This window comes from Dipodomys merriami, unplaced genomic scaffold (assembly GCF_024711535.1).
Source record: "Dipodomys merriami isolate MVZ:Mamm:240054 unplaced genomic scaffold, mDipMer1.0.p SCAF_50, whole genome shotgun sequence".
Lineage (NCBI taxonomy): Eukaryota > Metazoa > Chordata > Mammalia > Rodentia > Heteromyidae > Dipodomys > Dipodomys merriami.
In genome coordinates, this window is record NW_027206069.1 from 6487630 (window position 1) to 6499771 (window position 12142).

Below are 12142 nucleotides of genomic sequence, written 5' to 3' on the forward strand. Positions count from 1 at the left end.
ATTATGCACAGAGGAACTAGTAATTATGCACAGTGGGACAACCAACAATAAAAAAGAAGTTATGACAATATACTGGAATAAAAAATTTAGTGTAATTGGGATGATTTAAGATGCTATGTTTATGTGATGGAATAAAATAAGGTAAATAAACATTCTGACACACTATTAGGCTACTATGAAAAGGTTATCTGAATATAAGTACAGCAACACAGCAATTGTCTGATACAGAGGGGGATTACTAAGTGACTAGCAGATGAATAACCCCCACTGAGGATATGCTGTACACATAAATGATTTTAGTTTCCCAGACTGAATGAAGCAGGACAGTACAAAATTCCATCAGGATACTCCATACAGCTCACGTACTCTCTTTCATGTTCTGCTAGTACAAAGGGTTTGAACTCAGCATCTTGTGCTTCCTAGGTTGGCACAGTGCTGCTGAGACAGCCTTACAGCATGCAATTTGAAACCTGTGATTTCTGGAATTTTCAATTTAAATCTATTAAATCTATTGCTTGTGGCTAACTTTAGTAGAAACAGAAGTAAAGGAGAACTACTATATTTTGTTTTCCCTTTATAATAACTATAATTACCCTATATCACACTATTACAAATTCAGCTCCATCAATTTCTAAGGTTGATAATGATTTAGACAGTCAGACTCAATCTTACAGAAAAATCTGTAACATGAAGGGTTTTCTAATTCCATAGGGAATTGTAAACAAATTAAATTTAAAATGATTCTACCTTAAGTTTAAGTTCATTCCCTGAAGAGAAAGTCATCAATGTATAGTGCACATTGCTGAAACCATTAAGATAATTTTAATGTTTTCCCTTTTGTTTTGGTCAGATGGGGGTTTCAACTATGGGCCTGGATACTGTCCCTAAGCTCTTTTTGTTCAAGGCTAATGCTCTTCCACTTTTGAGTTCCAGTACCACTTCTGGATTTCTGGTGGCTAATTTGGAGATGAGTCTCACTGACTTTGTCTGGGCTGGCTTTGAGCTGCTATCCTCAGTTCTCAGCTTCCTGAGTAGCTAGGATTATAGTCCTGAGCCACCAGACCCTGCAAATGATCATTATTTACTAGTCTCAATTTAACTCTTTATGGCAAATATCACTAGGAGTTACCGTGCATATCACGACAAATTCAAAATACAAGCACTAGAATGGTTTAAACAAGTAAAGACATACCTGTATCTGTGAAAGACTGAATATCGTAAGTAAGATCAACACTGAGATTTTCAGAGTTCTCTGTTTTTTTAAACACCAACCCAATCACCCACATAGTGCGAAATTCTTCCCTGAAAAGAAGAGCATCACGTTAGGCAGAATTCATGAAAATATAGCTATTAATTGAGTTGACAAATCCCAAACCCAAAGTACATCAAAGTTTCAAAGTCCTTACCCACCCATACCTATCCTTTAATATTCCTGTGTCTAACCATTCAGACTTCGTAACAAACATCTGTGTTTCTTTTAGTGATGATTCTCAAGTATCAAAAAGACAGGAATATAAAAAATTGTTTTCAAGTAATGGGGAGAAAAGAACGTTTTTCTCAAGTTAGGCACCAGTGGCTCACACCTATAATCTTAGCTACTTTGGAGACTGAGATTTGAAGACCTCGACTCTAGGTGAGTCTGGGCAGAAAAGTTCCTAGGAAACGCTTATCTCCAATTAACCACTCAAAACCTAAAGTAGAACTGTGGATTCAAGTGGTCCAGCACTACTTTAGATCAAGAGAGTTCGGAGACAGGGCTGGGAAGGTGGCTCAGTGGTAGAGTGCTTGCTTCACATGCATGAGGCCCTGGGTTCGATTCCTCAGCACCACATAAGCAGAAAAAGCCAGAAGTGGCACTGTGGCTCAAGTGGTAGAGTGCTCACCTTGAGCTGAAGAGCTGAGGGACAATGCCCAGACCCAGAGTTCAAGTCTCACGACCGACCCCCCCCCCCAAAAAAGAGTTCAGAGACAGTGCCAGGCCCTGAATTCAAGCTGACAATCAACATACATACATACATACATATATACATAATACATACATACATACATAAATAGTGAAATTAAATGGGAGACTAGGCTAGTTATATAATAAAATCTTGTCTGAACAAGACTATTTCAGAACTATGAAAAACCTAAGACCACCTAAGCAATTACTGTAAATACCATAAGCTTAAATAATCCTTCCACCTTTATTTTTCTGCTTATTTTTAGTGGCAATAGGGCTTGCTAGCCAGGGCTCTACCACAACCACAGGCTACTGCTGATTTTTTTTAAAATATTTACTACTAATACTCCATAAATCCTTCCAACATAGGCGTTGTCTCTAATTAATAAGAACAGCAACTGACCTATATTAACACCCTTAAAACAAAAGTCTAAGCTTGTACTTATTTACATGTTTTCCCAATGGTTCAGAATCCATCACAAATCAGATTATTTCAAGATCAAACCAAATCACTTCCTTAAGATAAAAAGCAAGAAATGACATTTGGTTTAACAGTTAACTTGGGAGAAAGAAAGAGACAGAGAGGGAAAGAGAGAGAGAAAGAATATTAAACATGTCCCTTCCTAGGTATTGGGGGCTCAAGACTGAAAACCTTAGCTCCTAAGGAAACTGAGATCTGGGAATCACAATTCAAAGCCAGCCTGGGCAGGAAAGCCCATGAGATTCTTTATCTCCAACTAACTACCACAACAGCTACAAGCGAAGCTGAAGCTTAAGCAGCAGAGAGCTCAGGAACAGCACCCAGGCGCTAACAAGTTCAAGCCCCAGGACCAGCATAAAAATAAATGAATTATTTCTAACAGTGTTAAAGCAGACCCGAAGAGTATTAACTATAATAATAGGCATGTCATCATTAGAAACTATTACAGAAAGTTTGTCCTGATTTTCTTCAAGAACATCTCATGTAAGCTGATGGAGAATCGAAGTTATAAATTGTGAGTTGGTTATGGGGCACATGTTAAGAATAGTGAGACTAGTTATAAAAACAAACTATAAGAACTTCTATGATTAAAGGATAGCAAAATGGATTACATACTTGTCAGGATTTTCTTTGGGTGCTGGAAATGACTGGGGATTCACATGAGCCAGTGTAATAAACTCGTTCTTCTCCAAGCTTCCAACCAGGATTCGGATTTTTGATTCAACCAAGCCCACCCTGAATAAATGTCACTTAGTATTAAGAAAAGTTTTTATTGACTTCATAAAAATTCTCAAATATGCAAACCAAATGTTCACATAAAAAAGCAGTATGTCATATATAACTAAAACACATACCCAGGCAGTTCAATTGGCTGAACTATTCTCCCAAATATAAAACCAATAGCCTTAAAATGAACCTAAAAATGCTGAGGTAGAGCAAAAGTAAGGCATGCTTCCTTCTCCAAACTGGAAGATTACTTAAGATAACTCCACTAGTGTTTAAGGAAAGATTAACAAGCTGAACCAAACCACTTTAAGTATGCAGCCAAGAAATGTTTTTATAAATAACATGTACAAAAAATGGTAAATTGTATATGGACTCTCTAATTCCAATGCTTTCATCAGAAGTAGTAAAGTTCCATTTATGAGCACACAAAATTGAGCGGGATAATGTTAAAGGCCGCCCCCAGCTTCTCCTGTTCCATGCTATCTGATTCATTCTGAAGTTTATTTTTTCTGCAAAAATTATTTTACTACTCACCATTCTAGGCGTTGTTTTTCCGTTGGTGCACTTGCTAGAAGTACAATATAATGCCTTTGAAGATAAAGACAACATGCTATTTATTTTATTTATGGGCTTTGTGTTGGATATTAAAACCACAATGAAACATATACTTATAAATCAACAACTTGGCAGCAGAGAGCCCTACAATCTCAATATGCACATAAAATCCTATGAGCCAAATTTCACACTTCTAATTACTGGAGTTATATTTTCCTGAATGAAAAAAGGTGATTTTATGAAGAAATTACCAAAACAAGTAGCTAATTTCCACATTAACAATTTTGCCCAATGACTCCAGTAACATCTAGTAACAGTGTTCTACCTATAAAGATAAAAAGGAGCTGTTCACAGGGATATAATCTTATTAAAAGAAAATGTTTTAATGAAATCAGAGCACCAGGGTTTTGTTCTTCAGAGTAGGTAAATACACATATCACATCAGAAAACTTCAAAATTAATTTAACCGATGTGGTTTTGTAATGTACTGGTATTAAAACAAACTGAACGCTGAAACCAGAACAAGACTTCCTCAAGTAGTATTAATAGTATAAATTTTTGAAACAAATACCTCTACCTTGAGGATAAAATGACTTCTATTCAGAATTCAATCGCAAAATAGTTTATTTCAGAAAATACCAAATTAACTATCTTTTGATGTCTTTTAAAAAAATCTATGCTGTCCCTGGAACATAAATTGTGGGTTATTACACATATTCGTTTTCCTTAGACTAATAAATAAAGTTCAGTGAAATAAACCAATCTACAATGACCTCATTGAGTGCTAAAAGGTAAATTTCATATTAATAACTTCACCTCATAAAAAAGCAAACAGAGCTGAGGGGGGTGGCTCAAGTAGTGAAGTATGTCTTAAGTTCAAACCTCAGTACAAAAAAAGAAAGCAAAATGACACCACCATCTGGTAGACACTAGCACAATGACAGAAAAAAAAAATCTTATTCTTTCTTCTCAAACTATGAAGCTTAGAAAACCCTAATGTTTCTCTCACATTTCACAGTGAGATTTTTACCTTAAAACAAGTCTGAGAATCAAAATACAAACCAAAAAAAGCCACCACAAGATGGGCACCAATGGCTCACACCTGTAATTCTAGCTACTCAGGAGAATGAGATCTGAGGACCATGGATCAAAGCCAGCCTAAGCAGAAAAGTCACAACAATTTTATCTCCAATTATTCACTCAAAAGCCAGAGTGGAGCTGTGACTCAAAGTGGAAAGTGTTAGCCTTGAGCAGAAGAGCTCAGGGACAGTACACAGTGCCTGAGTTCAATCCCCACACTGAAAAAAAAAAAAAAAAAAAAACACAGTTGCTAAAAAATGAAGATGCTTTCAGGCCATTTTAACGGTTTCATTTTAGGAATTTTAAAAATGTAAAATGTTTGGGTATTTTTTATTATACGTTTAAACGGCACACTGGCTATTAACTAGGCTTACAATACACTTAAAAAAAAAAAAAGTTAGAAAGCCAGGCACAGGTGGCTCAGGCCTGTAACCATAGCTATTCAGCAAGGTGATCATCTGAGGATGATCAGTTTGAAACCAGGCTGGGCAGTCTGTGAAACTCTTATCTCCAGTCCAACACCAAAAAGCAAGAAGTGGAACTGTAGCTAGTGATGGAACACTAGCCTTGAAGGGGGAAAAAAATCTGAGAGAGAGTGGCCAGGCCTGAGTTCAAGCCCTAGGACCAGCAGCTAAAAGATAACAAAACAAATTTCCAGACAAACACTGTGGGCTCACGTCTACAATCAAAGATACTAAACAAGCTAAGATACGCAAGACTGTGGTTTGAGACAGCCCAGGCAGCAAAGTCCAAGAGATTCCATCTCCAAAGTAACTAGCTAAAATAGGACTAGAAGTATGACTCAAATAGTAAATAGAGTGACATCAAGCTCAAGACTGAGTTCAAATCCCAATAACAGATTTTTTTTTTAAAAAAGGCACTGCAACCCTGGATAGTTCTAACGCTGATCTGTAAAATTAAGTTAACAGTACCTTTTTCACTGGCAGAAGTATTGTGAAAAACTGACTGAACCTCAAGGTCTTATAACCATAAAACAACAGAGACAAATAGGCCAAAAGTGAAATGTACAGACTGGGAGCTGGTGGCTCACACCTATAATCCTAGCTACTCAGAAAGCTGAGACCTGAGGATTGCAGCTCAAAGGAAGCCCAAGAAGGAAACTCCTTGTTTCACCACATGGTGGAAATGGATACTCTTCATGACCATCTGAGTCTTCAAGGACAGACTAAACCATAAAACACAATGTTCTCTATATACAAAAGATAAAATATTTTAAAGTTTGAAATTGCTATCAATTTCAAAATTGTGATGCCTAGAGTTCAATTTTTGATTCTTAACTGAAATCCAAAGACGAAAAGGATTTTCTTCTATACAGTGTTTTATGTATAAATTTCATAGAAAATTAGTCATTACAAGTATCTCTAGAAGATACAAATTTTTTATTCAGGCACATTTAGCAAATGATTCTATAAAGCACATTATATTCAGTAAGAATAAGACAGAAACAAAGTGACATACAAGATACTAAAAATCCAACCTTGATTTTTCTATAAATCTGTACTTTACATGCTAAAATCAAGAAATGGTCATGTTTCCAAGGCTCCTATCAGAGCGGAGAAGTAGAAACACTTCAAAAGTAACATTTCTTTTTTGTTGTTGCATAAAAAAAGTGACAGCCCCTTCTCAATTGTCATGTCTCCAAAGTCTACATAAAATGTTTAAGGCAATGCAATTATCATTACCTCCCCCCCAAACTAACATTTTACAAGTTCCCAATAAATCATCTACAAAAACACCTATGTAAGTAGTTCTCCTGGCCATTTCATCTCAATACTTTACCTGAGTAGACCAGCTCAGATGTAAGCACTGAAAGAAAACCACTGTCAAAAGCCCTTAGAAGTCCTTTTATAATTCAGAGGTGAGTTACAGTTCACTGCCACCTTAAATATTTTAAACCAATTTTAAAGCTAAATTATTACTCATCATTATATACTTCAGAGAACACTGGGTTTCCCTAATCCTTTTTGTATTTAAGTGTAATGTCTAAAGTGAGTATTCACAATTCTTAATGCTGATTTATTTACTGCTAGTATTGGAAATATCCCGAAAGAGCAAAAGCAATTTCTTAGAGTGCTTCAAAACTTTTCAGAAGAGCGGGGACGTGGGTAGCTCACACCTATAACCCTAGTTACTAAGGAGGCTGAGATGAGGATTGTAGATCAAAGCTAGCCTTGGCAGGCAAGTCCACGAGACTCATATCTCCAATTAACCACCACCAGAAAAACAGAAGTAGAATTGTGGCTCCAAGTGGCAGAGTGCTAGCCTTGAGCAAAAAATACTCAGGGACAGTGCCCAGGCCCAGTTCAAGCCCCAGAACCAACAAAATAAAAATAAAAAATAAATTAAAAAAACTTTACAGAAGAACTCCATCTCTTTTCTCTCAAGGCAAGCTGATGACTCTTTCTGGAAGATGAGTTTGCTTTTTAAGACAAATAAAATTTCCTCTATGATACCCTCCTTTCAAAGAATAGCAACTATGTGTCACACAATTTTAAATCCCACACATACCAAATGGGAATATCTTCAAGTCATGCTATAAATAAAGCCACAATCAATTCCAATTATGAGAAAACATTTCAATTGTGTTCTACAGACAAGAGGGTACTTTATGAAGATGTATCTTAAAAATTCAAATTTGTAGCCAGGCACCAGTGGCTCACGCCTGTAATCCTAGCTACTCAGGAAGCTGAGATCTGAGGATGGAGGTTCAAAGTCAGCCTGGGCAGGAAAGTCCGTAAGATTCTTATCTCCAATAAACCACTAGAAAACCAGAAGTGGTGCTGTGGCTCAAGTGGTAGAGCGCTCACCTTGAGCTGAAGAGCGCAGGGACAGCGCCCAAGCCCAGAGTTCATGCCCCACAACAGACCAAAAAAAAAAAAAAAAAAAATTCGAATTTGTTGCCAGGCACTGGTGGTTCACACCTGTGATCTTAGCTACTCATGAGGCTGAGTTCAGAAAATGGTGGTTAAAAGCCAATTAATCACTCAAAAACCAAAAGTGGAACTGTGGCTCAAAGGGATAGAGTGCTAACTTTGAGCAAAAAAGCTCAGGGACAAGACCAGGTCTTGAATTCAAGCCCCACAACCAACCAAAAAGAAAAAGAAAAAAATTCAAATTTGTGAATACCTTCAAAAACTTCAAGACAGTTATCAATAGTATCTGAAAGAGGGCCACTTTTATCACGTTTTCAAATGTTTAAGTTTTCCTAGGATATAGGTAAAATGTAAATTTCCCAAAATAAATGTTACTTTTCTCCCATATACATAGTCTTTATACTTAGTCTTTATGTGATAATGGAGTTTAAATTCAGGGCTTGCTATTGCTAGGCAGGTGCTGTATCACTGAACCATGCAATTATTCCTTAAATCTTTTAAAATAGCTTTAAAAAATTGACTTTTTCAAGGTTCAGTGAAAATATCAAAATATTTTTTGCCCAACATTTTCTTTAGAGGCACTAGTTTAAAAAGAAACATTAAACAAACTTTGAAAGGAAACACTAGTCCTAATAATGTCAACAAAATGAGCAGCAAGGTTTGTTGAATGCCAATACAAATCTTAAAGGAAGCTATTAAAGCAGGTATTTCCAAGAATCCCATTCTTTCCATCTCTTACTCCTCGAAGAAAGACAGGAAAAATAATTCATGGTTGAGTCTCAGGATTTGAAAGCAGCCAGGTATTTTTCCATAAAACATTTATTCTCCTTACATGAAATTATCTCTCTTATACTGTTTCAAAAGAATCAGTACATTTTAAAAACTGAGTACATTAAATGTTCAAAGATACTTCCTCACTCAAAATATCTGCCAACTGGATATCCCAATTTTTTTGGAAATAGTAACACAGAGGTAAACTTTTACTAAGAAATACAAAACACAACTAATAAATTACTACTGCTTTTTCATGCAAAACAAACAAAACACAGAGACATTGTGATGGTCATCATTCTTATTTTTAATTGGGGGAAAGAGCATTAAGCAATCTTGCTTAGTTTATTACAAAACACAATCGAATACAAGATCAGATGGTCAGGAAAGTTTCAAGCATTTAAAAAAATGAAGGAGAATTTGGAAAGTTTTCAGCCCAGGGCAAATGAAGTTTCAAGTCAATGTATTGTCTTGTTTAAAAATTAAATTAAGATTTATTATGATTTACATTTTCATCAAACCAACACAAGTAATAAAGCTTTTAACCTCTCCTAAAGTATTAAACCATTATTTTGGAACTATTCATAAATTATTATGCCCACTAAATCCCAAGAAAACTATTTATAGAAATCTTGTCAGGGCTTAGTGCTGGGAAGATAATGCTATAACTACTGATAATGCTGTAACTATTGAAATATTTCACTGGGTACAAAATGACATTTTATTAAGTCTACGTATGTTATAAAGATTCTTTAATTAAGTGAAAACTCAAATTTCTCAACAGAAAATATTAACTGAAAATTATAATGGCTCACCCATTTGCCAGTATATATAGATTTGCTGGCATGCCTACAAATCTGATGCTTTACAAAGACAGTAGTTCAGTTAGATCAGGAAGGAAAACTGTGGCAGCTACACACTATATTGATTGACAAAGGGGCTCACTAATGCATCCTATTTATGTTCTTTATGAGAAGGAAAATTCTACAGATACTGAAAGAAGATCAAGACTATAGTAAATTAGCAAAAGATGTCATATGCTACTATTACACCATTATAAAGGAGCAACATGTCTGACATGCCTTAAAATACATACTTGTACTTTTGAAAGAAGTTTGGAGCTTCAAAAAGCTTGGACCACTCTGCCTTACTCAGCAAAATTTCATCTGTGATAGCAAGACCTAAATTAAAAACATATTAGAATGTTTGCATGCTTTAGTCTAACATCTACAATTTAAAATAACCTTAAGCATACCACATGCAGTCACTATAATCTTCGAACAATAATTATTATCAAGTGTTATTTTATGGCTCTAGGACATATGCTTACATACACACTAAAAAAAAAGCTGAAAGTTTATTAAAAGCCAAATTTCTTGTAAATCACCATTGTCATTTAAAATGGCGTACTCATATTACTTGCTTAAAACTGAACCTCTGTAGTTACCTGGGAAGAAAAGATTTTCCTATACACTTCATTTCTTGCTTTTCTAAAAACAATTTAGTGGCTGTTTCTAGTGGGTCAAGTAACATCTTCCCAAAAACAGCCTTTGGATAAAAGGGAAAATTGTTAAGGTAAGCTGATTGTATACATCATTTTTCTACTACCACAACTGTCAGTCAACCAAACAATTATTTTCCAATTCTTCTTCTCAAAAAAACAACTGGGGAGGGGCTGTGAAGGTGGCTCAGTGGTAGAGTGCTTGCCTTGCATGCATGAGGCCCTGGGTTCAATTCCTCAACACCACATAAGCAGAAAAAGCCAGAAGTGGTACCGTGGCTCAAGTGTTAAAAGTGCTGGCCTTGAGCTGAAGAGTTGAGGGACAGTCCCCAGGCCCCACGACTGACCAAAAACAAAACAAACAAGACAAAAAAAAAAAAAAAAAAAAAAAAACTAGGAAGCCAGGTGTTAGTGGCTCATGCCTGTAATCTTAGCTACTCTCAGGAGGCTCAGATCTGCAGACTATGGTTCAATGCCAGCCTGGACAGGAAAGTCTCTTTATCGCCAATTAACTACCAAAAGAGCCAGCCAGTATAACAATTGTGGCTCAAAGGCAAACTGCTAGCCTTGAACAAACAGCACCAAGGCCAAGTTCAAGCCCTGAGGCTGGCACACAAAAAGACAAAACAGAAATTCCCCCAAATTTGGAAACCAGGTACTAGCAGCTCACACCTGTTGTATTATTCAGGAGACTGAGACCTAGGAGTTCGAGGTCCAAAGCCAGCCAGCATGTTCTCAAGATTCCACCTCTTAAAAAAAAAAAAAACTAGACTGGGGGCTGGGGGCTGGGAAGGTGACTCAGTGGTAGATTGCTTGCCCCTCATGCATGAGGCCCTGGGTTCAATTCCTCAGCACCACATAAATAGAAAAGGCTGGATGTGGCTCTGTGGCTCAAGTGGTAGAGTGCTAGCTAGTCTTGAGCTGAAGAGCTCAGGGACAGCAGCCTGCCCTAGAGTTCAAGCCCCACGACCAAAACAAACAAAAAACCTAGAATGAAAACCTGGCACTGGTGGCTCACACCTGTAATTCTAGCTACTTAGAAGGCTAAGATCTGAGGATCACAGTTCAAAGTCAACCTGGTCAAGAAAAGCAGTGATACTATTATCTCCAATTAACTACCAGAAAACCGAAAGTGGAACTGTGGGTCAGTGGCAGAGCACTAGCCTTGAGCAAAAAAAAACTCAAGGACAGTACCCAGACCCTGAGTTCAAGCCCCTACAATCAGGGAAAAGAAAGAAAAAGCTAGACTGCCAATGTGGCTCAAATGATAAAGTACTAGCCATGAATACAAAATGCTGAACAAGAGCAAGAGGCCCAGAGATCAAGCCCTAGTTTTACACACACACACACACACAGCAAGTCTGTTTATAATACAAAGCTAAAAAAAAAAAAAAAAACTTCTAAAATAATGAGCAGTTTGACTCCAATTCAACTCAAAGTTCTGTGCTGATGTAGGAAGTCTGCCTGGCATAGCTCAAGTCACCCATGGAGACAAAATGTAACGTTACCACTCTTGATTTTACAAGGCAACAATATAGCACTAAACTAGGGCCAACACACATCTAAACATATAGCTTTAAAGTGTTAATCTTCCAACATAGCCAAAAATGAAACACCTAAAAGGAATTAAGTGAACTCTCAAATATATAATAAAAAAATTATGCCAAAACCCACTTCAACTTGTATTTCAATAAAACTCAACAGCTGACTAGTGGGTCTACAAATGGTATGTAATCCTTCCTGCACAAGGAGAGCATAAGAGGATAAACACTTACCTTGTTTAAACTCCTCAACCATGACCATCCGTGTTGAAACGGACACATTGTACGTGGAGTTCTGTTGTGGGTATGCTGGTGTAATTATAGGCATAAGATGGTACCTATCACTGGGGTTTACCTACATACAACAACAGCCAATCAGTTTCTTCAAGTACATATGCAACAGATACTTGGACTTTTTACCCCTTGTTACACTGAATCAATGATTAAATTTTATTTCATTCATAGCTGAAGTTGAGAAAAAAAACCTTGTAAGGAAAATTCTTTTCATAGGAATTCTTCAGAGAATCAACGATTTGACCTACACGAATGATTTGTTTCAAGTATAGGGGCATGACTATTTTTGGTCACCTTACTAAGGTGCTTGCTAAATATAAAAGAATTCTTCACAATCTACTTTTCCCTTATTCT

At 36.6% G+C, this 12142-nt stretch overlaps 1 protein-coding gene across 5 annotated transcripts in view; it reads right to left on the minus strand.

Moving 5' to 3' along the window:
• The window catches only part of Papola (poly(A) polymerase alpha), a 73735-nt gene that overhangs the window by 27939 nt on the left and 33654 nt on the right, over positions 1 to 12142 (minus strand). For all 5 annotated transcript variants that reach the window (XR_011367139.1, XM_069997625.1, XM_069997623.1 and 2 more), the window contains exons 11-15: positions 11729 to 11849; positions 9549 to 9633; positions 3687 to 3740; positions 3042 to 3161; positions 1193 to 1302 (exon numbers count right to left, since the gene is read on the minus strand). Coding sequence is in view for 4 of the 5 variants with exons in the window: in XM_069997625.1 (XP_069853726.1) it covers positions 1193 to 1302; positions 3042 to 3161; positions 3687 to 3740; positions 9549 to 9633; positions 11729 to 11849 (490 nt within the window). In the remaining variant the exon portion in view is untranslated. The remainder of the gene's footprint in view (positions 1 to 1192; positions 1303 to 3041; positions 3162 to 3686; positions 3741 to 9548; positions 9634 to 11728; positions 11850 to 12142) is intronic.